The 27,885-nt window shown below is 39.9% G+C and overlaps 3 protein-coding genes and 1 long non-coding RNA gene across 5 annotated transcripts in view; 2 read left to right on the top strand and 2 right to left on the bottom strand.

Annotated features, from left to right (window-relative positions):
- Nucleotides 1-6,232, bottom strand: LOC139949574 (tribbles homolog 2-like). The gene is made up of 3 exons (XM_071947973.1): nucleotides 4,834-6,232; nucleotides 3,638-3,930; nucleotides 1-2,200 (listed from the first exon to the last, which is right to left on the bottom strand). Exons 1-3 carry the CDS (start codon nucleotides 5,104-5,106, stop codon nucleotides 1,729-1,731), a joined length of 1,038 nt encoding a protein of 345 aa, XP_071804074.1. The 5' UTR covers nucleotides 5,107-6,232; the 3' UTR covers nucleotides 1-1,728.
- Nucleotides 6,233-8,418: 2,186 nt separating this feature from the next.
- LOC139949787 (uncharacterized) lies at nucleotides 8,419-10,919 on the top strand. The gene is made up of 3 exons (XR_011787576.1): nucleotides 8,419-8,569; nucleotides 9,319-9,404; nucleotides 9,777-10,919. It is a non-coding gene; the product is annotated as an uncharacterized lncRNA (long non-coding RNA).
- Nucleotides 10,920-17,176: 6,257 nt separating this feature from the next.
- LOC139949860 (uncharacterized) overlaps nucleotides 17,177-27,885 on the top strand; it is an 86,657-nt gene continuing 75,948 nt past the window's right edge. For both annotated transcript variants that reach the window (XM_071948416.1, XM_071948418.1), the window contains exons 1-2: nucleotides 17,177-17,349; nucleotides 18,375-18,621. In XM_071948416.1, coding sequence (XP_071804517.1) covers nucleotides 17,302-17,349; nucleotides 18,375-18,621 — 295 coding nt within the window. In that variant the 5' untranslated portion in view covers nucleotides 17,177-17,301. The remainder of the gene's footprint in view (nucleotides 17,350-18,374; nucleotides 18,622-27,885) is intronic.
- Nucleotides 21,059-25,390, bottom strand: LOC139949889 (monocarboxylate transporter 12-like). Its single transcript, XM_071948454.1, has 4 exons — nucleotides 24,959-25,390; nucleotides 23,555-23,698; nucleotides 22,399-23,229; nucleotides 21,059-21,760 (listed from the first exon to the last, which is right to left on the bottom strand). The coding sequence occupies exons 1-4, from the start codon at nucleotides 25,155-25,157 to the stop codon at nucleotides 21,636-21,638; spliced, it is 1,299 nt and encodes a 432-aa protein (XP_071804555.1). The 5' UTR covers nucleotides 25,158-25,390; the 3' UTR covers nucleotides 21,059-21,635.

Below are 27,885 nucleotides of genomic sequence, written 5' to 3'. Positions count from 1 at the left end.
TTGTGTGTTTTCTTTTTTGTGTGAAACTGAAAACCAGTTAAATTGAAACGTGTCCCTTCAACCAATCTCTTATAAAGAAATTGGTACAAACTTACACAACAGTAAGCAATGAATTAAATGTACTTGTATAATAAAGGAATCAACGCATTCAAGTTAATGGACATTGTAATCTGCACTTTGGCTGGTATTGCAACACAATATTTCAGGTTCAGCTGAGGTATATTTTTTGTCGGTAAGCTCAGGCCCGTATGATCAGAAAATTTGATTTTAGCGTCAAAAAAAAAAAATCAGGCTTTTTTTTTTCATACAGTAATAGTTTACAATGCCATGCTGATCTCAATCATTATACATTTTGTATAAAAATTAATTGTTCGAAGTGTTGACGGTTATTTCTGGGTATAGTCTAATAAAGTGTGAACTAAATACAGACTCCCACTACCTGGACATCAAATACAATGTTCAAAGACGAGTTTTTAAATTCCTGTCTACTGTTGGTATCTGTAAACTAAGTGTTGGTAAACGAACATTGCAGGTCGCAAAATTAGGCAAAACAACCACAGGACCACAGGGCTTGTCCCTCAAAATGTTTTCTGGACCAGAAAAAAAAGATTTAAAAGACCAGCATCAACTAATGAGGAAAACAAATTCCAACCACAATGTTTAACTTGTATTTGAGGTTTTTTGTTTGAACAAGCCTTTCATGACATGTAAGAGAAGATTTATCTAATTGGTCTTAATGGATGTGCAGTATTTTTGTCATAATGCTCTGTAGAAAATATTCAGTGTTTAATAGAATTTAGTATTGGACTCAGAGTCAATATTGAACATAGTTTTTTTCTATTCCAAGATATTACAAAGTGAGGTATTGTTATTGAAGTCAAAAACACGACAGGAGTGTCGGACTTGTCCTAGTCTTGAAGTCAAGAAGCGCGGTGTAGTTACAGCGCGGTGTAGCTACGGGGACGGTACACTCATCCTCGATCCCAGTATGTGTGTGTGCGAGTCAGTGGCAATTACCACGCGCTACCTACGACCGTTGCATGTGTATTATCGCACTGTGACTGTTGCCTGAACGGCAGACAAATAGGCAGCGCCTAACGACTTGTCATCAAGTCTAGACTTGTCCCGTCTTACTGGCCCGATGCAAAAAATCACTGGCCTCGGACCTACGGTCCAGTGTAAAATTTGAGCGTCCAAGTCTTTACTGAACGTTATACAAAGTGTCTTTCTTTGGGACTTCTTGCTATTGTTGTACAATTATATGCACATTATTTGCTGTATATTTCTTTGATATGGATGGTTCCTGAACCTACTTCATAGTAAGACTGTGTACACTTCAGACTACTTGATCTATACTTCGATCTAGAATTAAAGAAAACAATATAAATCCCAATTATTTACATATTTACTAGGTATCTACTATAAATGTACACGTGTTCAAGTTCAACAATAAATTCATATTTTTTTTAGGATGTTTTAATTAAAAATTTTTTTTTTCACTAACAAAATAAAGATAAAACAACACTAATAAACACAAGTACAATTGAGACAGATTGAGTTCTTCTCACCAAAATCTTTTTTCCAGCGTCATCGAGTCGCTTCAGTAAAACCACTTGCATTGGTGAAAATAACTTACCAAAAAAAACCCAATAAATCACAAACTCTGCTGCTGCTGATTATGTATAATGGTGATGAATAAAATTAAAAAAAACATCTGCAAACATTTCGCTATACAAAGAAAGAGTCTTCGCTTTCTGGAATAAAGAAATCGGGTACAGTTTGGTCGGATGTTTTACTCGAATCAGTGTAAGAACCGACCGGTAGGGTGCCCTGCCGGAACCACGGATGGTGGAGGATTTCGTCCGCCGTGAGTCGCTCTGCGGGATCAACCCGCATGATGCTACGCAGCAGACACTTTGCCTGCGACGAGACGGACTCTGGTATAGTGAACTTCCCGCGTCGGATTTTTCCGAAGAGCGAGCTCGGCTCCTTATCATGGAAAGGATATCGGCCAATGAGGATAGTGTATAGTATCACGCCCAGACTCCAGACGTCAGCACACTTGCCCGAGTAGCACGGATCTGTGTTGAGGATCTCCGGACTAACATAGGCGGGGCAGCCATGTTTATCGCACAGGAGGTCTCCGTCGCTGTCGTCGATAACAAAGGCATCAGCCAGGCCTTCCAGCATAACCCTAGTTCTGTAAAAATCACAAATTATAAAACACATTAAAGTTAGCATTCTGTATCTTGGTTCTCTCAAACAGTATTGCATGCCCAATCCATTTACTTCAAAGAGGCACAACAGTTGCTGTTGACTTGACTTGGTGCCCCTTAACTTAACTGATTTGCCCTTTCAAAATATGCCCCTCAAATTTTACCCTAGGTAATGAGTTGGGGTTATATTTTCCAATGGGTGAAGGGAAGTATCATTTGTTCACCACTAGGTATTCACCACTCAACCTATCTGTTTTATTCAATCCCAATCCAACCAGCAGTAATCATCATTGAGAAACCAGCAGGCCTCAAATTCTTTCTCGAAGGGGCACAGCAATTTTCCTCTGGTAAGGGGGACTTCAATGAGGAATCAGGATGTGATAAATGCATGTTGTAACTTTGCAAAGGGCACCACAGCAAAGGCAAAGGCCACCACAGCATTTGCTGTGGATGCTGTGGGTTACGAGCATCAACCCTGCACAGCACTGCAGCGCGAGTGTGAGTTAACAAGCACTTCCCAGTTTAAGAACGGCAGACTTGGAAAAGTGATCTCTTCCTTTTCTGTACATGTATGTGTGTCACACTCACATCCAATTGAGTCAATATCCGATGCTGTTATACTTTAAGAACACAGACGATGAAAATAGAAGAACGGGACACGAAACGGAGGTGATTGCAACGGCGGCATGATAGTTACAGTAATAGCGAACAGTGAGTCAACTGCTATTTCAGGCACTGGAAGGTCATCGGCATTGTACTTGTTTGCAAGCCAAGGGACTGATGTTAATTTTGGTTGCCTCCCTCCAAATTACCCTTTTAATTGTTTCTTAATGCATTGCAACCTGGTTAATTTCTGGTGATGATTTCATAAAGAGCAATGATTGATCCTAAGCAAAAATCAATCTAAATTGCTTAGCTAAAGGATCCTGTCACAAAACAAATCACCATGGTAAACAATTGACTACTACTCATCTCAAGATGAATGGTACATGTAGTGCTTTTTAAAAATTGACACCCGGGTGTAACCTCCTTCGTCTTATCGACCCCTACTTGTCAAATCCTTTGTCTTATGGGCGCTGACAGAACAAAGAACCGTTCTCGATTTCCGGGGGTCAACATAGAAGTGTGTCTACATGTACATACAGGCCTGTATGCTTCGTTTTTGAAAGGGCAAGGGCATCAAGGTATTTTCTCCTTGGCAAAGGGTACCCTATTGAGAAATTGTACATTTCTACTGAAGAGTATTTCAAGGCACCAAGGCAATGACTGGGGACCGGGTATGGAGGCAATCGTCTCCGTTGCCCCTGCGAAGTATCATGAGGGGTGTGTGTACAAATGAGTAAGGCAACTCATATTAAAGTTCACATACTTGCAATTTTTATATAAAATGTATGCAATAGGTAGTTTTCACTTCAACGTACCTTTGACAATTTTTGAAGACAAACTTGCGCAGTTTCAGGTCGCGGAGTACAACTCCGCTGTCATGACAGTGAGCGACGCCCAAGACCATCTGATAAAACAGCCGACTTGCTTCCTCTTCGTTGAGCTTTCTCTTGCTTCGTACGTACTGATGCATGTCGCCATGGTTACGGGGAAAGAAGACGTACGCTTTCTCCTCTCCGAGAAGTACTTCGTGAATTGGGGCTACGTTGTCGTGCGGCTCCAATTTGAAATTTGCAGCAAATTCTTCGGCATATTTCTTAGAATCAACAACCTGTAGAAATAAATAAAAATACATGTTTCATGAAATAATGAACAAGAATAGATGTTATACACTATACCGCTGTCTGTGTGACTATACAGACTTACATGTATTAAAGTAAGTCTCAATAGGACTGTACCATGGTTGCAGCTGGTCAGTATAGGAAACATGTATATTTGTGTACAGTGGTTTGAAAATGGTTGAAAAACATAACATGGTCAGCAAATCCTAAGTATTAGTTGAGATATCATCAGTACTGTGTGAAAATGTCAGTTCTTCAGTTTTTGAATCAACTGTTGACAGTGCATTGCATTGGATTGCATCAGGCACATCAGGTTTTGCATTGAATTTGAACTTGTCATTATTGAAAAATTTAAAATTTGAAAAGTGAGGAGCTCTTGAAGTTTCAAAACATTTGTGCATGGTTACCAAATAGTTGCAATAACCTTGGGGGGGGGGGGGCTGGAATTATTGCAACTAAACAAGATTATCAAAAGCACTAATGCAAGGTTTGTACAAAAACATTTTACCAAATACAAAATTTCAATAACACATGATCTTGTCCAGTAAGAAATAATAGGTGCTATAATATAAACAAGTTTAAGTACAAAAAGTATAAAAATGCAATTTTTTTTATAATAGCAAAATTTTACAATAATCATGATAATCAATATAACAATGATTTGAAAACACATGGATATTTGTAAAGTATTTTTATTTATACACATGAAATGATACATGTATAAATGTTATTAATATTAGCACAAAGACAAAGTTTGTTTGGTGACAACAAAGTTTCGCACAAAAAATACATTGTTTTGTTCAATTAAATGAACTAGATTTCTAAATTCTATGGACCTTAATTCACCCTTTAAATTTAAGGTTAAATGTCGTTAACAAAATGTTGATGTTTACCTTGCACTTAGATTCTTCATGTGTGACAGCGTCCAGCGCGTGGAACACATTCAACTCGGTTTCCTCCGTAAGGAGATAACTCCCGATCTTGGAGACCACATGGGGCTCCTTCGGGACAAAGTTCGGTGGGGTAGGTGCCGATAAATTCGGGCTTAAACTGCTCGTGAAAGAGTTCGATAGATCGGGTGGTGTGTCAAAATGCGAGAAAGCTTTTCTCCGGCCGCTCCTCCGATCATTCTCGATCGGAATGGGAAGAGAGCGTTGAATGTTCATCGGCAACAAAGCCGGCCCCCGCAGTCGAAAAACAAAGTCTGCTTTTGTCGACAACCAAACACCGATCAGCCGTTGTACACAGAGTCACCGAAAAGGCGAGGCGTATTTTGTCCTTATCGACGATAAAGCAGGACCCGAAGTGACAACGTCCAGTACGAATTTCAGCTTGATGACTTCGAAATATGACAAGTAACTTGTGTAATAAATGGAAGACTTTGGTGGTGCTACTGCCTATTGTCTTCTTTGCACAGCACCAAAGCAAGCGTTGGGTTGACAGCCGATTGCGAAATCTCCACTCACCACAGCACAGCGTCACTGTGTAGGTTAGTCACCCAAAATGAGTGTTAGTTAGAATTCTAAACAATAAAGCTTTGCGTTGGCGGTTGTAGCACACGAGTTCCTCACCAACAAGTCCAGCAAGTTTTTGATAGAGTCATGAACAATTCTTGAAAATATAAAATATAGAATATTAATATATTATTCCTGAGAAATTATGTTAGTTTTCAGCTGCATAAAAATAGGTTTACAGACAGTCGTCTTTTGTTGTGATCAGAAAACTGTCACCAACATTTGTGTTCACGTATTTCAGCGTTGATGCAAGAAATGCAATGCCGTTTTTTTTTTTACAATTCCAGAAGAACTAAGGATTCACGTTTCCGATGCTGTGTTGTTCCAATATAGAATAACTCAAGAGAATGATGGATTTTTATCTTGAAGATATTTCACAACAACAATGCACGTGCCACTTTAGTTTATTATCAGCAGATCCACAGTCAGTAAAAATCGCGTGACGCAATAATAACCACAGCGCTGGAGAGATGTACGACCTGGGCGAAAAATTCGTCTCGACGGAAATCGGGATGGACTCAAAAATGATGTTTTTTTCCGAGAGATGACCGGCTGAATATTTTTCACAGATTGTGTCAAAGTGTGGTTGGAAGCCCCACGATGATCCTCCAACGCTGGGTCGGCCAAGATACCGCCGATCTCGCTCAAAAGCGAGAAAAACTTGCCAGTGCCATGTTCAGATGTGTACAATTTTAAAGTGTATGAAATTAAACTGGGTCGGTCGACGCACACACAAACTACGCCTATGCTAGAATTGTGCACAACTGAATCTCCGTTTGTGTGTACATAAAATGCATTGCATTAATGTATAGCGGTATTGTACACGTTCATGCACGTAGTACGTACACGTATCACACACATCATTATTCAGCCCAGTCAATCAGTCTGGCACACGTAAACCTCAAAATATAATATCCCTCCGCAAGCTCTTCAAATTTCTCATTACGCACTCAATTATAGCAATCGTAATTTTACGATTTTTTAACTGCGATAATCTTAAAATAATAGATTTAAGATCATAATGGGAAATTAAAGCCCACTGGGATTCAAGTTATTATAGGAAAGTAATGGACGCTTAGGTACTAATTTGTTGCGTCGAATCATAATGAGTGATGAGACATCGGACCACAGTTTGATGCAACATACATCCGACATGACGCAATCTCCCTAATTTTAATATCAAGGCAAGCCGACCCGGTCAGTTCCATATTTGGATGTACCTTTTCTTTATATGGTCATCTCACTATACGGCAGGGGAATGACGCAATACTATTATTTTGTTCAGGATGTGGTTTGTAGGTCATTCAATTCCAGCAAATGCTCTCTCCGTGGCCATCCTATCGTGCTATAAATACCAGGCCTACAGTACACACAAGTGTTTTATTGTAGAATATTCTCGATGAATTAAGTGAACCCATTCCTCCAATTACAGAAGTTTCATGTTGTTTCCATCTCGGTCAAGTTCCTTGTATAAAGTTGCATCGAATTAAAAAAAAAATAATGCAAATTTAATAGGAACCATAGTATTTTTTCGGTTTGGTTATCAATGTGAAATATTCAAGATGCCAATGATAAAGGAGCAGGGCCCGCTTTTAGGCACCACATGGAGCTAGAGCTCCAGGGGCATCTCACAATGAGTATTGCATGCAGTGAAATAAAAAATAAATTTCAACCCAAGTGAGTTTCTGCTGATTTGAGTCGTTGCACGCATGGTTGTAAACAGTTTTAACGTACATATTTAATTGATATGAGTGGTGACCAGGGCGTTCCATCCACCCTTGCGTAAGTTGCTATTCCGACAAATCAGACCTGTTAGTAGGAAAGCACATCAGGTCGGCAACTCTAGGGACTGTTGCTTTATTTTTTACCTCCATGTTGTTTATGACCCGAGAGTCGGAACATTATACATTGGAGTGTAACAAATTAACTATTCCTCCCCCACTATAAAAGGGACTCGGGTAATATATAACTCATTTGACAGTCCTCATATTATTATTGCAGTGAAGTATTGTTTTCAAAATACTGATAATTCTGATGGAACGATTTTTGATTTCAATGTTTGATGAAATCCTAAAAGAAACAAAAATAAGTTCTAGGAATTCATTGCAATCGCGTCATGTGCGACCATGAGATCCGGACTCACAGTGTGCTGGAGAGAGGTCATCCACCCAGCAAACACGTAACGTCATCGTAACGTTACTGTGAAGTTGTATTTTGGTGATGTTGCTTCCCAACTAAAACACAACTAACCTACAACGTTGCCAAAAGGTTGCAGTTTGGTCTTGTTACACAATGACATAAATACAACGTTATAAAAACGTTATGTTTTAACATCGTATAAAAACGTCCTGTGAATATTGTTATGCAACGTTGTCAGAAGGTTTTGGTTTCGTCACGTTACTCCATAACTTAGATACAACTTTTGTCTAACGTTTTTTAAACGTCATATACAAACGTTATGTGAATGTTCTGTGCAAAACGTTATCTGAGAGTTGTGGCTTTGTGTTTTCACAACGTTTTAATAAAGTCACTTTAGCTTTGTTTGGCAACGTTGCTTGAATGTTGTACCTTCGTCAGGTTATTTGGCAACGTACAACTAACTTTGCAACGACGTAGTTTTCATCGTCTGATAATGGGACGTTGTGGAAACTTGTTTTACCGAACAGTGTTTTGACAGTTCACTGGCATGTGTCGCACGACGTGCATCCTCGGGGCACGTGGGCAACGTACAGATATAACGTTGTATCAACGTTGTACCACGAGGCAGATGACCGCGGTCATGCAGAAATCCTCTACAAAACGTTTTCAATAAAAAATAATATTTTTTTATTATAATATTATTTTATGGTAATATTTTATAAATAAAAAAAAATAAAGACACTCATATAGGTGTTAGTAAAGAACAAAAAGATTAATAATAAAAAACTTCATACAATTATTAAAAAAGTAAATTCTCATATAAAGTACGAGGCTACAATCCGCGCGGAGGATTGTGGGGGATTGTTCAAATGTTATGCTGCACTTCCGCCGTTCAACCGTCGTATTCTTCTCCTAGCCTGTACGTTACGCCGACCAAATTTACATCGGTTGTTAAGTTGTCATCTTCTCGACAATGGTAAGTATTCTACATACAAAAACTCACTTTATCTTGTTGTGTTTTCCGTAAAAAAACAAGTATTTTCTTTGGTTATCACGATTGTCTGTATATGTCATCATTCATGTACGTCGTGTGTACATCTCCAGACAACAATACAATGAGACATTTTTACACATACAATGGCAGAGGTAGCTAGAATACGGCCAACCAATCTTCGTGTTTAGTCTTCCTCCGTGCTCTTTGACACCTGTTTACTGTGTATCCTTTGTCCCAGAGTAGAATAATTGTGAACCACAGATTTTTGAGGAAAATTGACTGCTTTTCGACGCCATGATGTTTAATTTAATATATTATTATGCTTACTTATGAGGGCACCAATTTGTGTGTGTTACTATTATTGTGCTTTCCACAAATCAGCTACGGTAAAAGGAAAAGTATTTCATCAATTTATATATATAATTAATATTGTTGAAGGAGTAATTAAGGGGTAACTGAAAGGAACCAACATTTTTTTTTCTTTCAGAAAGCATATATGGAATAGTGAAGCATGATTGATGCTTTTTTAATGTTGATTAATTTACCTTTTTTTAATGAAACGGCAGCATTTAAAAAAAGGTTTGTTGATCAATTACAGTTAATTTTGTTAGCTGAGACAAACAATATGTGGGTACTGGGTAGAAGGAATGAAAATGCTTAGTTTTACCATTTCGAATGACCACCCCAATTACTTTATGTTTTTCTTAAAAATGTTTTTATTTTACTTTTAGGAGCTTGCTGAAAAAGTTAGAGGAGGCCATCTCATCTTCTTGACACCTAAAAATTTCCCCACAACAAAAGTTGGGCCCAAGTACAGGTGAGTGAATTACATGTGCATGATGTAGCTTTGTTTGTGAAATACTCTCAATGGAAATGTTGGCAACGCCTATTATATTGTAAAAAAAAACTAGATAGCTTGAAGACAAAAGGTATTCACTATCCTATACAAAGATTAATGGAACATGTTTTCAGTCCATAGACATTTTGATATTGTGCAGGTACATATGGACAGTTATGTTTCACGATGTATACATTAGAAAATAACAATGTCAAACTCGTTCTTGTTGACCCGACATGGATGAACCGATATACATGTGTACATTGATAAAGGAAATACATGTACACATTTTGTGGGAAAGGTCAAAATGACTCAATTTTCTCTTTGTTTCACATTTTCTTTTACATTTAGGAACCTTGTTGAGGAATACCTACCTTTTCGGATGTGGTGACCCTTGGTGATTCTGACTAATCCATCGACAATTTTGCCGTGTACCACTTGCTGCCTGCTATCCTTTTTTCCCCAAACCCTTTTTAACATTTTATCTCAAAGCTGAGCTTTTGTTACTGATTTAAAAACGTAGATGCACTAAATGAAGAAATTTAAACAAGAACAGTATTTAACATTATTCAATATGTTCAAAAAAGTTCTAAATTCAACATTCCTCCTCAACAACTTTGCCATTCACACTGGATTTTGCTCCATCCAAATGTAAAAAAAACAAAAACAATTTGTGTGGGTATTCATTAAAATGGCACTGTATTTTTACTTTTGAAATCTGAAGACAATTGGAACTGTGTTTAAAGTTAACTTTAAAAACGTTTGTTTTCAAAGGGTTGTTTATACATTTGGCAATAAAATTACCTGGTAAGAAACATTTTGAGAAACAGTTCACTTTGAAGTAATGTGGTTTTGGAAAAACATTTTGAAGCTGATGAGTGTTTCTGCCAGAAACGCTTCTCAGATTGGGTGTTCAAATTGCAGACTATATATTCTTCCCACATGAATTTTCACAGGTTAGTTTTATGGTACGATGTATCTACAACTAGATTTGAACAAGCAGTGAGTTTCAGTAACAATGGTATGGAACTTACTGTATGTGTATATAATATAATATATACATGTAGATAAATACAATAAAACTAACCCTCTGTGAATATTTCACTTCAAAAGATGTTTGTGTTTTGGAGATTTCACCGGGAAAAAACGGGGCGATTATTTCCACACAGGAAGAATATTTCTTAGATCTAAATTTTATGGAATAAAAAGTGATCTGTTTTTTCTATAACCGGAGAACTTCGAAGTTAAACGTTTCTCAAAATGCATTACACTACCTACAGCTGCTGAACTTCTGACAATACAGTTGTTTTTTATTGCCTTGAATTTGTAGAGTCATTGCCAAACGTATACAGACCATTTAACTGTAAATCTCCATCTTTGCCATTTTTATTATACAACGCATTTTGAGTTATATTTAACCATGCTTTAAAGTTTTGCTGTCTTTTCTATGAAATGATTTGTATGCAATTAAAGATGTTAAGAGAGCCAAAAGCACTTTTGGTATGCATGTGTCTTGATTTGTTGTGATAAATTTACATTTATTTAAAGCATTTAATAACGTTTTTATAACGTTGGGTTTTTCCTGTTGATGACGTTATATAAATACGTCACAATCACGTTCAGAAATAACTTTATCAAAACGTGAAGATTTAACGTTTTCACAACGTTATTATATTACGTCATGACGCGACGTTATCTAGACGTTGACAAAACTCCACACTTATCCGTCCGTACAACGTTAAATAAAAACGTTCTCCCAACATTCAAATAACGTCGTAGCGACGTTCAGGGCACGTTATTATGTTTGCTGGGCCACTGGTCATCAACTCACGTTAGAATGACCAATGACCTTAAATTCGGACTATGCTCATTGTTGTTTCTCCTAAAAGCACTCGTGATTTATTCGTGTGCGTCGGCCGCTGGTTCGAGCCTTTTTCCTAGTAGTAAAACCCGGACTTGTAGGACGATGTTTCTTTAATTTGTCTTCATCATTGAGGATGGTCAAAAGTTCTTTGTGTTTTTGTTTTGCAGTGTACCGTGTATAAGACTTTTCACAGTCCCGTGGAAACGAGTACGGGGAGAATACTTAGTATTTTTGCCCTTCAAAATTGAAAGTTATTACTCTTTTTTTATTTTATTTTTTTACCATGATAGTTGACCCTTTCAGGCACTGCTGCTGGTCATAGGGCCTACCAATAGTTAATACAAAATAATAAAAAGTACGCTGTACAACGTGATATAGAGTTTTTAATTATTTTATCATTATAAAGAGTTCTTTTTTATCGAAGTGACTCACATGCAAAGATTTAAAAACTGTACGGTAGTTTCTCAAAAGTTTCCAGAGAAATGACTGACCGGAGACCATGTGAGGACGCTTATGGGGGCCTTGCTCAGTCATGGATGAAGTAAAACAAAGAAACAAGTTGTATAGATTTTAAATTTGCATCGGGGATAAAAATATATAAAAAAATTGTAAAAACCAAAATTTATAAACAAAATAATGTACTAATGGAGGACGATTAATCGCCAGGGTCACGCGTTGTTTATTCAAATTGCAACCGTTGTGAATGAACTGGTGCAGGAAAACCGTACGGTACTTCTTGGAAATGGGGCTAGTATTTCGACCTCCACGGTCTGAGTATGGTAATGGTCTGACGAGATTCTGTGCATTGTGAAATAATTAACACGCGCTCTGCCACGATGATGATTCAAAAGAGGGCGCTATATCACAACAAAAATGTGTACACGATTTGCCCTGGGGGGTGGGGGTGGGGGGTTGGCATGATCTCCTGCCATACACCTCTTGCACATGAATAATGTGTGGAAATTGTAGCAAACACTAATGTTTTTATCCTTGTTCTGTCCCGGGATCCTTCGAGGTCTAGCCTAGGTCACGGACGTATTCTGAACATCTGACGTCAAACTGCGAGGGTCGTGATCATCCTTGCGGATAAATAAAAGACGGAAAGACAGGGGCCATGTCTAGTAGCCTGAACCCGTTCTTATATAACTCTATGCCTGAGGTCCCATGCCTGAACCATAACATAGAGGCCCAGTAAGTCTTCGCTCGGCCCCAGCGGCCAGTCAATCCAGGACCGCTGGGATGGGCTAATCGCTTGAACAGATTCTTGTTTAGGAAGTACGTCATGCGTACAGTGCATAGAAATATGGTGCAGAGTGAGTGTGATGCATGATGGGACTGCGCATTTCTAAACCAATGACAGTGCATGATACGTTTGCCCATCCCAGCGCCTTTGGTTTAAGCAAGGCGCTGGGGACGAGCGAACAGTAAGTCTAGTTTATCACGGACGTTGATTCAAAAGAGGGCGCTATCACAATAAGTTGAGGTACACCACTAATAAACTCCCATATCATGGGTGCAGGACACGCGCCTCGTTCCTTTACCCTTGACACTTCGTACACCTTTTGCAAAGCACATCGTTCCTTCTTCAAAGATAACTAATATAAACCACAAGTGAAACTGACTGGGTAAATTTTGAAATGATTATTGGGGTTGAACAAAGAATTGACTAGGATTGGGATAAGATGGGGTAAAGATAATTCGTACATTTTCGGAAGACACTTAATCGTACCTCGTTTCCATATCATACAGTGCGATGCTAAACTATTAAATATTAAACACATTCGAAACAATACTCGGAATAGTCTCACAGCTTTTTGAGAGTAAATTGGAAGTTATTCTCCCTAAAAAAAAATCGTTACGATACGGTGTTATCCCCCGTCCGATTATCAATCTTTTGAAAAAGGGACTATAATTATTTCAAAGCCTATCAAATAACACAAGATGGATGTCAACAACAAGCAACAACAAACAGTCAAACAAACCATATCTCTATGAACAAACAAAGCCGCCGAGCTCCCCAGTCAATAAATCTAGATCTCTCCCAGACCGAACACATCTACTGACGAAGACTGAGACTTTTGTTTGTGTACAACAGGGAACCTCCGAATAAAAAGCGTAAAAAGACAGCTCGCCGGGCTTTGTTGTAATTAATTCAGCCGGTAACGTCCTTGACCTGCTACTCAGACTTTGTTTCTCAAGCGTATTCTGTCGGAACTTGGGGAAAACTGTTTTGAAACTAAAGTCAGCACTATACACAGAGACATAAGCTAAACTTCTTTAAAGAATCGGGGGACATTTTGTAGGACACAAAACACATTGTCTACAGATTTACATTAAACTTATTACAAAGTTTTAATTGACAAGACTAGCTGAGGTGCTGTAGTTTTTCGAAAACAGTGTCAAAAAATACGTTTTACATGCTGTAGATCAGTGTTCGTGACTTCTTTCACTCATTTCTAAAACAAACAACAAACTTACAGAAGGCACACGCTTCCTATCATTTTCTTCAAACCAAAGTTTAATGTTAATTAAATAGTGGACGTTGTGTTTGTCCTACGAAAAAGTACCCAGGCCCTTAAATCCGTATAAATAATGAATTTGCTTTCCACGCTAATAATATTAGGCATACGCACGTTTAGGGGTTTCGTATTGGTACTAGGCTGGTAGAAAAGCTCGAGGTGCGTCAACACGTTAAAGGTTCCGCCAATAAAAATGCACTGTTTGGCATTTCTTTGGCAAGTTAATTTCTTGCCAATTCGTTCAAATACATTGTCAAAAATTATTGTTAATGTAACTCCTTTTATTTATTTGTTTTGAAGATGTTTACTGTCTCGTCCTGAGCTTTAATCATTTTTTTGCCATGTGCATTTTTTCTGATTGCATCATACGATTTGAATTTGAAATTGAATCCGTTGTATCACATCATCGCGCCACTTTTCGGCACGTACACACCGGTGTATATCGCTGGTTTGCTATACAAAGGGTGAATCAATGTAAGTTTAAACCAAAATATCAAAATAGTGGATTCATTTGTGGACTCTTGAATGGGTCCTGTTGTGTTCCCCAGGGGCTGCATTGTGCCTATGAAAACGGTTTGTTATCTGCTGGTGCACCATACTTCCCGGATCGATACAAAAACGACCCCAAAAGGGTCCCCTTTTCACAAGATGGATTGCTTGGCATTTCAGTGTTTTGGGAGTGTGCGTGTGTGCGTTTCCAGGGTGGATTTCACAAAGGTAGTCCTAATCGGACTAGTCTAGGCAATGATGCTAAGTGATAGAACCAGTCCTAAGTTATAAGGAAGATTTACTGGTCCTAACTTAGGACCAGACCTATCTCTTAGCATTGCCTAGGGCTAAGTTATGACTACCTTTGTGAAATCCACCCCAGTGACCCAGTGAATTCTGTCCGCCGGAGATTCGATCCACCTCATAGGTAACGTGATGGTCTGTAAGAGGAGGATTCAAAAGAGGGGCGATCAGAAGAAGTTTGTACCCAGTTTTACGTGTTGGGGGAACCGAATCTCCGGGGATGGGGGGGGGGGGAGGGGGAGGGGCAGAATCTTCTGGTACACCGGCTATAAAACTTCACCATGCAAAGTTTCAAATCCTACTTATAATACTTCAATTAAAACGGAGGCAACAGGTCACCAAAAGTACTGATGTGGTGCCCGTGTTATGTTAGATACGTGCGCTGTTAATTACTACGACGTATAATTACATTATAATGTTCTAATAATTAATTATTAAGTAAAGGAGATTTTTTTTCTTTTTCGGGATAACATTTAGCGCCAACGCTGCCCTTAGAGACCAAATACGCGCTCAACATCGTCGTTTATCACTATGTTTTTAACCACCAACAGTTCTGTATTTCTCGTTATCAAGTAAGTTTTTATGTTCACAACTATTTTGAGTAATTACCATTAGTGTCCAGTTACTTTTACTACAGAGACACGTTGCATTTTTTTCACCCAAAGCTCAGCATATTTTAGGAGATAAAAACGGCCTCATAAATGGAATATAATATTATTGTTAATTACGGCGTATTTTCATTTCATGACCTTTTCTCAATAGGATAAAATACCATACTATTACCGCGGTACAGTGAGCGCGACGAACCAATCAGAATAAAATAATTATGGTCACCAGTTTAAGGCCGCAGTGGACACTTGGTTATAACTCATCATCATCATTCGGCATAGACTTGCGTCCGTGGCCGCCTCGTCCTCAGGTTGTAATGGTGGCGCACTCCTGGAGTTGTCGCCATCACCTGGTGTCTTTCAATCGCTTCTCGTCTCAGTTCTTTGACGCTTCTTCCACTCCACTTTGTGACGTTGTCTATCCAGCGCAGCTTAGGGCGGCCTCTGCCTCGAATTGTGCATGTAGGCAGACCATCTATAGCTGCGCTGGGTAGGCCTCCCTGTCTCATCACATGAGCGCACCGTTTCGCCTTCCGCTTTAAGACCTCATCACTCGTGAGACACCACCGTCCACCAATCAGTTCAGCCAGCCTTTCATTTGTGATGAAGTCTGACCACTTTATGCCCAGCAGGGTTCGCCAAATCATTCTGCCAAAAGCATCGAAGCGCTTTAGGTCAGCTGCTTTGAAGGTGAGTGTGGTGGAGTTATAACTCAATAACATAAAACCTTACTTGGTAACGAGTAATGGGTTCATATTATAAAACATTTCGAGAAACGGCTTCCTCTGAAGTGAAGCAGTTTTCGAGAAAGAAGTAATTTTCCACGAATTTGATTTCGAGACCTCAGATTTAGAATTTGAGGCCTCGAAATCAAGCATCTGAAAGCACACAACTTCGTGTGACAAGGCTGTTTTTTCTTACATTATTATATCTCGCAACTCCGACAACAGCTAAAACTTTCACAGGTCTGTTATTTTATGCATGTTGAGATACACCAAGTGAGAAAACTGATCCTTGACATTTTTTTATCTTACGCATAGTGTCCACAGTGCCTATAACTGTGTAACTTTTCGTTCTAAAACATCGTCTGCCTCTGGCTGAAACTGAGTCTTATATAATCGCGGTACGGTAGGCGTATCTAGCATACAAAGCACCTTTATCAAAAATAAAGCAGTTTCCATGTTAGAAAGAGTGTAACACCATAAGACCAAAACTCTTTGTCCCGGCCATACATCCGGGCACATAAGACCCCCCCCCCCCAAAAAAAAAAAAAAAAAAAAAAAAGAAAAAAAAAAAAAAAAGGAAGAAGACCTCTATGGCCCAGGAGTGTTACGGTACCCTAGTGCATCTAGAAAGCCAAATTTGCTCGCGGCACGCCGTAAAGGCTTCTATTTGCGCTCGCATGCTCCATCATTAACATATCCCCCCCGCCCCAACCCCCCTGTAAGATGAGTTGTTTTTCAGATTCACCAACCAATATCATAACAAACAAAAATGGGCACCAAATGGCTTGAAATATCCCTACAAAAAAAGTAAACTTCTGAGGAGGCACATCACCCTTCACCCTCCCCCCGGTTATCCGGGCTTGCTTTGACACAATAATATTTCGAATGTGAGCCAAGTCACGTACAGGCAACCTCGAGACTAGGCCTGTTGACATTGTTGTCTCTACATACAACGACGTCAGGTGATTTCTAGGAACATTGCACACTGTTTGCAACAATTACTTTGTAAGCTTCACTTAATTCATGTTTCCTCCCCCAAAAACTCAACAAATGAAAAATAAAATTAATAACCTGACAGGGTAGATTGTCCCACGTTTTCAAGGTTGAATAGTTCGACTGAACGCAAAGGTGCATAATAAAACCTATTCCATGATAATGAGTACCGAACCGATACAATAAACACACACGAAAAAAAGCCATCGGGATACACTTGACATATACATGCATGATCCCCCATTTTGTAACAAACATTTGCTGTATGCACATCCCAGGTTCCTATATCTTGACCATGTATCCGTAGAGTGGAAGCTGGTATCTCATGCGTACAACTAAATATTATTGACAGTAGATATACATTTTCCACTTATCATGGATTTCGAATACCGAGACAGGCACGATTATCGGCGAGGTGATAGGGTAAGTAATGATCGTAACTGTTTAGGTGTTTCAGTAAAGTGTCGGGTCCATTCTTCTTGTCCCCTAAACAAGGTCGCGGGGACTGGCCAAACTACGTCTTGTTAAAGGCCATGGACTCTACTGTTGAGAGAGTGAGAAGACTGGTCTTTGACAATTACCAATAGTGTCCATCAGGGTCTTTAAAGGAACACGTTGCCTTGGATCGGTCGAGTTGGTCTTTGAAATGCGTTTGTAACCGTTTGTTATAAAATTGATATGGTTAGAAAGATGTTGTAAAAGTAGAATACAATAATCTACACAAATATGCCTCAAAATTGCGTGGTTTTCGTTTTACCACGTCGACTATCACGGTCGGCCATTTATGGGAGTCAAAAAGTTGACTCCCATAAATGGCCGACCGTGTTAACTCGCGACGTAAAATGAAAACCGTGCAATTTTGAGTGATACTTGTGTGGATCATTATATTCTACTTTTAAAACATCTTTTCAACCATATACATTTCATAACAAAAGGTTTCAAACGCTTTTTTATTGACCAACTCGTCCGATCCAAGGCAACGTGTTCCTTTAAGATCTCACGTTTTTAGCATACGTTTTTAGTTAACATTTTCCTGCGTGAACATGATTATAGATTCGCTCCAGATTTTTGGCGATAACTCAAAAAATAAACCAACTTTTGAAAAGAAATTTTCACATAGACCTATTAGTTTAATTTTACACCTACTTTAATATAGGATTAAAATAATCGAACTGCTCAAAAACCAAAGGTAGGCCAGCCCTATAGACCATTACCACGTTGCAACCATCTTGGTTATGTTCCCTGCGCCCATAGCAGTAATGAGTGCCAGTAAAAATTAGACAGAAAGGAACCAGACTATTTCTCATTTCAGCCTCAATTTGGTTACATTGATTGGGGAAAATTAATCATTGGACGTCAACATGTTCAGGCCATTAAAGATCTAGTGACTTTGCCTTTCAAACCCGGCACCCATGAAGTTAAATTTAATTTAAAACATTTCTGTATAGGCGATCCGGGGTAGTGGTTTCTTTGAGGATCCCGTTTACCAGTATGGCCACAAAGATAGAATAAGAACCCGGACTTTCCAACCGTCTTACGGACGCAGAGAAAGGCAATCCGTCTACTACCGGGAAGAACCGCCCAAACAACGCGACCCGAGAAAGTTCTGTATCTTCTGGACTCTGGTGCTTCTAGTCACCATTGCAGTCGCTCTCGCCATCGGGCTTACTGTTTTTCTGGTTTTGTTCTTCACAGGTAGGTTTTTTCGTATCTCATTCATTCGTTCATACATTCATTCAATGTGGCGCAGGGGGACTCCCCGACTGTTCAAGGGTGGGGTCACAATATCAAAATGTCCCCCCATGAGTGTTTTTGACCTCCGTTAATATCATGAAGCTCGTGTATTGCACTGTGTAACACCAAACCCCTGTGTCCCGTCATGGGGATGGGGGAAACACCCCCCCCCCTCTTTTTTGAAGGGGGCGATTAATCAAAATACCTCTTCTCCAATTTGCAAGATTGCTCGATAGAGCATCTATAATGCATAATTTCCTGCCCCTACGTATAACACAGGCTTCATCATGGCCAAATGCTTCATCGTTGGCCGTCCCCTTTTTTGAAGGGTGAGGGACATGGTGTCCAACCCCCGTGTTTTGACCTCCTCTATCACGTGGTACTATGTTCATGAAGAGATCGTGTCGTATCGTGGCCGAGCAGAAGAGCACCGGACTTGAGCTCCTGGTGTTTCATATCAGCAGACTGTGGGTTCGGGTACAGTCGTGTCAAGTCATGTGTCATTAAAGCAAGATGCCTCGTCCATCGGATTGGACGTGAAGCTCGTCCATCGGACTGGACGTGAAGCCGTTGGCCCCGTGTGCTGTGAACGCTGACGTAAAAGGACCCAGTGCACGTATCGAAAAGAGAAGGGGATCGCCCAGTGTTCCTGGTTTGACATGGCTGATTGCACATCAGCGCCTTGTGAACCATTACATGGTGCTATGTAAAAGGAGCAGTTCTCATAATTCCCACACACTTGCAGGAAATTTACAGCGCCAGGAGCGTCACAGTAACGGATAAGGATAATAAATGAGCGCTATAATAAGCAGCCACTCTCATCATGGTTATAACACTAATAATTTCGTCACAATAATTATTGTTGGCAAATTTTTATTTTGGACAGTTTTTTTATTATTATATTGTGCTTGTTTATGCCTCACATAACACTGTCTGCTTTGGATCGATGCTTAAAAATAAAATAAAAAGATATACATGTTATGGTGTACATGATTCTGGTAGAGCTGAACGCAAACATAGGGTGCATTCGTTTAGCTTCCCTGGGTCGACCCCGATGTGGCGTACTTTATTTTTTTTCCAGGACGAACGTGGACACACAATTACCCCACGTTCGTCCTGGAAAAGTCGCCTATGTTGTTTCCAGTACGAACGTGTGCAAATGTTCACCCACGCTCCACCTAGAAAAACCCAAGAAGCATCATCACGTGAGCCTTCCCGTAGTGACGTCAGTGCACCTCGGGCCAGCTCCTAGAGCCCCACTTGTGGATAGGATCACTTGGGGTGACGGTGTCTGGGTTTTTTTCCAGGTTCGAGGACGAACGTGGGGTAATTGTGTGCCCACGTTCGTCCTTGAAAAAAAAAATGTACGCCACATCGGGGTCGACTCAGGGAAGCTAATCGAATGCACCCATAGTTGCAGAGGAAGTTTTCTATGTTTGTTGGTTTGGATGATCAACCATGATCAAATGATTCCAATCAGTAAACTTTCAGACTATTGACTAAACCTTGTGTAGTGCCTTAACAATTGGAACCCCCCCCCCCCCTCACCCGGCGCACTATTTGTTCCATGTTATGTGTTTGGGCTGTGGAGCGCACAGTCAAACCTACAACTTTTTTTAATTGGATGCTCGTTTTTTTTCGGTGAGAGTTTACACTTCAATACAGAAACAAGGCGTGTCCCACAGTATACGACATGGAAAATGTCCCAAGGTCAAGGACAAAACTTAACTAAACCAAGTACTCACCACAACAAAGACTCAAATACCAGCCAACATTATACCGTGACCTTTTGAGTTGAACTTGAAAACCCGATATACAAGAAATTACCAAAACAAAAAGAAATCGACACATAAAATCAAACGAAAATCATCCTGCAGTTGCCGACCTTTTGTTCGATCAATGAAATTTATTAATGTTGGTCTACTTTAAACTTAAATTGTGTTTTGTTTAAGTTGACAGTATAACAATTTTTAAGAAACTTTTCACTTCGAAGTAGGACCTACTGTAACTGTGGCAAAAATAAAAAACTAATTAAATAAATAAAAAATAACACTGTACATGGACATGTATACCATGCAGTGGAAGGATTTGACTGTGTATCCCCATGCCTGTTTATTTGTTTGTTTGTTTGTTTGTTTGTTTGTTTGTTTGTTTGTTGGTTGGGTGGTTGGTTGGTTGGTTTGTTGGTTTGTTTGTTTGTTTGTTTGTTTGTTTGTTTGTTTGTTTGTTTGTTTGTTTGTTTGTTGGTTGGGTGGTTGGTTGGTTGGTTGGTTGGTTGGTTGGTTTGTTTGTTTGTTTGTTTGTTTGTTTGTTTGTTTGTTTGTTTGTTTGTTTGTTTGTTTGTTTGCTTGTTTGCTTGTTTGCTTGTTTGCTTGTTTGTTTGTTTGTTTGTTTGTTTGTTTGTTTGTTTGTTTGTTTGTTATGTTGTTTGTTTGTGTTTGCTTGTTTCTTCCCACTAAGGGAACTCGGCCAACTCTCGCAATGGGATATTAACACCAAGCTGACAATCTCCTCATAATGCAAACAATGTCTATAAATTGCACAAATCAAGAATAGCTCTGATTGAGTGACAAGACGACAATACATATTCCAGTTATTGTGGAATCTTGCAAGCTGAATGTAGGTGAAAGGTGATATTGGACCCATGATTGATGCAAGCTCGGATGCCACACGCTGGTGTCATTGGACGTCAACATGTTCAGGCTATTTTTATATACATGTGGACAAGTCGTTAATGGTCTGCCTCGGTGAGATGGTCGAGTTGTGGCGGTGCTCTCGCGAGATAACTGGTCTCGCGCGAACTGCTGCAGCATGCTGGTTGCCGACTTCTACTCCCCATTTACAGTAGACTTGAGTCAAGTCTACATTTAGTGGGACAATGGAGCTTCATGCTGGGACCATAGGCGTGCAGAGCAGTAGTCTTGCGGGGCATGCAGTCGGAAAGCTATCACCGCGACAGACGTCTAAGGCTTTACTTATTTTGCCCCCTTATCATTCGTTGAAAAGTGAAGAGTTGTAACGGCTAAAAGTGAGAAGATATGTAGACCTCCTATCAACATAAACGCCGTACCGTAACTCCCTGAAGCGTCATAGATCACTCCTGAAACAAGAAAGACAAGATGTGGGATAATCATTAAATTGTTTACAAATCTTTGGAGGCGGGGCGAGAATAATATATCCACTTATAATCCGGGAGGCTAATCATCCTTGCAATCGAGAGGCAGAGTTGCGAAAAGGATGGCTATTCGAGCTGCTGGCATAAGGGCACGACTGCCTGCCACACCATTTCCGGAGAAAACCGGAGGGCCAGGAGAAAAGCCTGATGGACATGTATACTACACAACGTGTTCGTGTTAAAACTGCATGCTGGCATGCAATGGATGATGTATCTGTCAGGAACATGGGGAGCACAGCCAGAAAATGTTTTTCTGTTCTACGGAGGCAGGAAGTGGCCCTGAGGAGAACCCTCGTGGCATATGAGCTTAAAGTACCAACGCACAACTGTTATTATTATGGGCGGGCAGGGCTACATTACGTGAAAGGCGAGCTTTATACGCACCTCGCCCACCCGATCTCAGACAAAATAGATACAAAATAAAAAGCTCATCCGGTTGTGTTATTTCAAATTGTGTCGGCCGGCCATTTTGAAAAAAAGGGCCTCTCCTTTTTTTTCAAAAAGGCGGGACGCCCGTTGAAAACATTTTACTTTTTATTTGGCCTTAAGATTTTGTCACTTACCCGGCACAAATCCGAACGTTAATTTCAACACCCCAGCCTGGAGAGCAATCCACCCGTATGCCCCAACTAACTTATCCACGTCAATGGTCTCCTTGAGAAGCGTATCATTCATGCACACGAGCACGCCATCAGCGGTGAGATATACGAACGATGACGTCATCATGCCCCAATAAGATGTCGCGATTGGCGTGAGGTAAAAAGTACAGGCGCAGATGCAGATCATTACCACGTGTAGACATTGAAAGGATTCACGATGAAGTATCAATATCTGATCGATGTAAAATCCTTGTAATACCTTGACGAATAGACTCCCAACGGCGCCTACAGACACGAAAAGTGCAGCTTCTTTCGTGGTGAATCCATTTGAGGTGGCAAGGGAAACGAAGTAAATTGTCCATAAACTCCACACTAAGAGAGTCATTGAGTACACGGCGGATACCAGCGAATAGTGCAAGTCGAGAAGCAATTCAAGCTTTAGGTTGATGCAGACATAGTTCCACATTACAAAGCTACGCGGTTTACAACTATCCTCTGGAGATGAGGAAGGCGGGCCTGCGTCATCATTCCTGTTAAGTGGCTTATATTTGTATCGATGCTTCGTCGCAACAATGAGAAAGCCACACACTGTGAGATGAAATGAGATACCTCCCGTCAGCAGAAGTACTCCCCGCCATCCGTAGGTGTTTAGGAAAAGTTGGGCCAAAAAAGAAGACACGAAGAATCCAACGGAAGAGCCTGTGCGGGCAATGCCGATGGCCGTTGAATAATTTTCTTGAAATGATTGAGCGACCCACTCCTTGGTCAGGACTGATGACACACCCATTCCGGTACCTACAAACAGACAGGGGAGAAATCAGTCTGAAATCAGTGGTGTGTGACATTGATTAAGTTCGAGTGAGCGACAAGACTTGTGGACAAGTCGTTAATAATAGTGGCGGTGCTCTCGCGAGACCACTGCTCTCGCGCGAACTGCTGGTTGCCCGACTGCTACTCCCCGTAGTAAGCAACTTGACTTGACCATCATAGCCTTTGACGAAGCTCTCTAATTGCCCATTTTTTTTAGTCGACCATGCTCCATTTTTTCAAAATGAAAGCTTTCATTCAAAATTTTAGAATTATGTCAGTATCGGCCATTAAGAACAATATAAACGCTTACCTGCGAGGAGGATGAGTATACCAGCGAGTTGATATGCGGACGTAGCGAACGATGCAGCGACACCAGCGGTGCCAATTAGTGCACCACACATTATGATGGAAACACCAACACCGAAACACTGTTTAAACAACACAGCAAAAGGACCTGAAAACAATACAAAGTTTTTAAATCAAAACAGTGTTTAGGTTTCCTACAAACTTCTACAAGCATAAATTAAGTACCCACTTTTTTCACATAAATAACCTCAAACATTCTTAGATTTGGGTGTATGTTTGAACTCTACAAACCATGTGAGCAGGTGTCAACATGATAAACTCGTTAAGAATTTTACACAATCATGTTTTATGAACGGGTGTATTGGTAATTACTGAAAATAATTGTTATCATGAAACTTACTTGGTAATGAGAAATGGGGAGAGGTTGATAGTATAAAACATTGTGAGAAACGGCTCCCTCTGAAGTATAACGTATAGTTTTCGAGAATGAAGTAGTTTTTTGCGAATTTTGATTTCGAGACCTGTGATTTAGAATTTGAGGTCTCGAAATCAAGCATAGAAAGCACACAATTTTGTGTACCAAGGGTGTTTTTCTTTCATTATTATATCGCAACTTCTTGCTTGCAATCGCACAACATCGGTTAACAGTATTGTCCAAAGGCCCACACTTCGTGCATCACAACTTATGTAAAATAACAAGCGAAAATTTAGGCTCAATCGGTCATCGGTGTCGGAAGAAAACAACGGGAAAACCCACCTTTGTTTCGGCACGTTTCGCCGTGTCATGACATGTGTTTAAAATAAAATCCGTTATCTCGATATCGAGAATTAATATTGTTCTAATGTTTTCTCAAAAAGTATAAGCATTTCATGGAAAAATATAGGTTTTCTCGGTCAAATTCGGCAATTTAGCAGTCAATTTAATTTTCATGCGTTCGAATTAAAGCTGTTTTGCCTTTTCAGTTGTTACTGCGTTTCAAATTCAGAATTCGGCCATTCAGTTTCGTTTTGAGTCGAGTCAAATTCCTTTAGCACTCTGTTCAATTTAGCATATCAACATTCTTTCTCGTGACACACACGCCTCAAGAAGCGTCTGTGATTTTGAATGCTGCTTTGATGAATTGCTAAATTGAATGATTATTATTTTGTTAAATCGAATGACGCAACATTACATTTGACTAATCATAGAACAAAAACGAATGACCCTTTTCAGTAGCATTCGATTTCGCGCGAAATACAATAGATTGGTGGTTAAATTGGCTGCTCTTTTTACGAAATTGACCGAGAAAACCTATAGTATTACAAGGGAAGTCTTTCACCATTCATCTGTAAACCCTGTAACTTATTATTTTTTAAATCTGTGAGCTTTTAATTTGTGTTCTGTTCAGAAAGTATCCAAAATACTTACCTATCAAACTTCCCATTGCAGCTACCATGGATACCATGAAACCAATTATCCAAGCATTCACTCTAAACTGCACCTGTAACGTTGGAAGTATCATCCCTAGAGTCTTTACAATACATACGGATATAACCCCATCAATCCACATGGTTAAGACGGCAACCCATGGCGACAGTCTGGCGTCTTGTGGTCTTTCCAACACCATTTTGAGTATTCTTTATCAACTTTTTACGTCCGTTTGCAAAAAAAAGAAAGAGTGGCATCACCGAGAGTTTGGCATCTTACAGACAAGTTCTAATTGCAGAGGGAGTACTTTCTGCTCAGGCTTCTGATGGATGACCCCAATCCGTGATCCGTATGAATTAAAAGGAGGTAACCCTGTTTCGGAGAAGGTGGCAACGGTCCGGGAAAAAAATATAAAAGATTGTAGCCCACACCTTTATGACCGGTCTCGCAGGTCTTGTGTGTCTTGCGACTTATAAAAGAAAAACCCCAAACCCCGAAAACCTTGTGAATTGAGTCGATAGAGAAGGATTGAATGAGCTGCAATGTCTTGGCTGACTAACCCCGGTGGCATAACAATGTGAGGACTAGTCCTAGTATAGTGAGGACCCTTTTGTGGGTCTCTTGCAGTGGATGCAAGTTCTATAATCTTTCGATGCAAGTACCCATCGTCATCATCTTTCTTGCTCAACAGTGGCTATTATAATTTAGTTCATTGTGTACTGTTGTTGTCTACTGGTAGAGCAAGCTATAGTAGTCGAGGGCGTAGTCGAAACGTAGAAACAATTGAAGAACTCGAGTCTCCGCGGTAGCAGCGCAGTAGGACACTATTGGTAATTGTCATAGACCAGTCTCCTCACTTGGTGTATCTCAACATATGCTTAGAATAACAAACTTGTGAAAATTTGAGCTCAATTGGTCGTCGGAGTTACGATAACTTTGAAAGAAACAAACACCCATGTCAAACGAAGTTGTGTGCTTTCTCGAAAACTACGTCACTTCAGAGGGAGCCTTTCCCCACAATGTTTTATACTATCACCTCTCCCCATTACTCGTTACCAAGTTAGGTTTTATGCTGATAATTATATTCAATAATTACCAAAAAAGTCCAAGTAGTCACAACCATTTTGTCTATACCTTCCGCCCATGTAAACGCAGGAATTTATTTTCAACTGAGAAGTCTCTCTAACAATCTGATAAATCTATCCTCGCGGTAGTATGACAAGACAGTTCTCTACAGAACAAACTCTACATTGCAAGTAGTAGTACATACGGTGTTACCGCAAACCAAATAATATTGTTGATAAAAAGTGTTGCCATTATTCGGCATGTTGGGTGGCTTGGTGAAGTTGCCTTGTTACACTACATAGGGTTCTGTATGTTAGGTGTTCTTATCCAGGAGGTAGGCTAGGTACCAAACACATTGGGGGGACTCAGCTCGATCTTCTCGACCCATTATCAAATATAGGGCTATTAAAGGGTATGATGTTATTAATCAATGTGGGCTTTTTGGTATTTTCATAAACCAGTATTATCACTTTGTGTATAATAGTAACAACATAATATACTAACTCACATAGACACAAAAACCACACACTATTGGTAATTGTCCAAAATCAGTCTTCTCACTTGGTGTATCTTTAATAATAATAAAAAAACCATTATGCATTGGAACAAACATGTGAACATTAATTAATTGAGCCCAATCGATCGTTGAAGTTGCGAGAATTAAAGAAAAAACACTCTTGTTACACGAAGTTGTGTTCTTTCAGATGTTTGATTTGAGACATCAAAATTCTAAATCTAAGGTCTCGAAATCAAATTCGTAAAAAAGTGCTCATTTTTCGCAATCTACGTTACTCACAATGTTTATGACAATCAAGGTCCCCATTAATCGTTAGCCCACCTTGTTGAGCTGTTAATGGCTCCGCTTTTAACATCGGTCTCATCACTGTCGCCATTACAGCCCACCTTCGATATACATGTCTAAAACGCTAACATTTCAAAGGTCGCAAAATGCGTGGTAGTTTGATTGCAAATTTCTCCCATTTAAAAAGTCCAATACTACTCCAACATACCTCATTTTATTCCTGACATTTGTGGAATTACTATGACACATAACATGGCTTACTAAATGATGACTTTGTCCAGATGTGGTGATTTGAAAATTGGTCAAAAAAAACCGTGTACAAATTTTTTCAAATCATCACATCTGGACAAAGTCATCATTTTAGTAATAATAATAAATAATAACTTTCGATTTATATAGCGCCTAATAACTAACACTTAATTCTCTATGCGCTTTACATTAGTGCCCTGGTCATAGGGCCAATAACATCCCTTTTTAATGTTTCTCAGCTCCCTTGGGAGTATACAACCTGGGCTACAGTTTATATCGCTCCAAAGGCTTTTTCATTCACAATATCAACCTCTACCCTCGCAGGTACCCATTTCTACCCCTGGGTGAAGAGAAGCAATTATAGTAAAGTATCTTGCTCAAGGACACAGGTGTCACGACCGGGATTCGAACCCACACTCCGGTGAAAACGCACCAGAACTTGAATTCGATGCTCTTAACCACTCGGCCATGACACTCTACAAAGCCCTGTTATGTGTCATAGTAATTCCTTAAATATTAATTTTGGTTTTTACCCATACACCGATGTGTGTTAGCACTCTATACTCAGTACTCTCCCGAGTCCTGTGAAAAAATATCACTGGCATGTTACTCGGGTGGGATTCGAACCCACGACCCTTGCAATTCTAGAGCAGTGTCTTACCAACTAGACTACCGAGGTTGCCCGGCAGCTAGAGGCAGTTCGAATCCAATGGTTTTTTGCATTTTGCGACCTTTGAAAACTTAGCGTTTTAGACATGTATCGAAGGTGGGCTGTAATGGCGGCAGTGATGAGACCGATGTTAAAAGCGGG

This window comes from Asterias amurensis, chromosome 17 (assembly GCF_032118995.1).
Source record: "Asterias amurensis chromosome 17, ASM3211899v1".
In the NCBI taxonomy this organism is placed as follows: Eukaryota; Metazoa; Echinodermata; class Asteroidea; order Forcipulatida; family Asteriidae; genus Asterias; species Asterias amurensis.
Note: the sequence above shows the minus strand (reverse complement) of the source record. Positions and strands in the feature narration are given on the sequence as shown.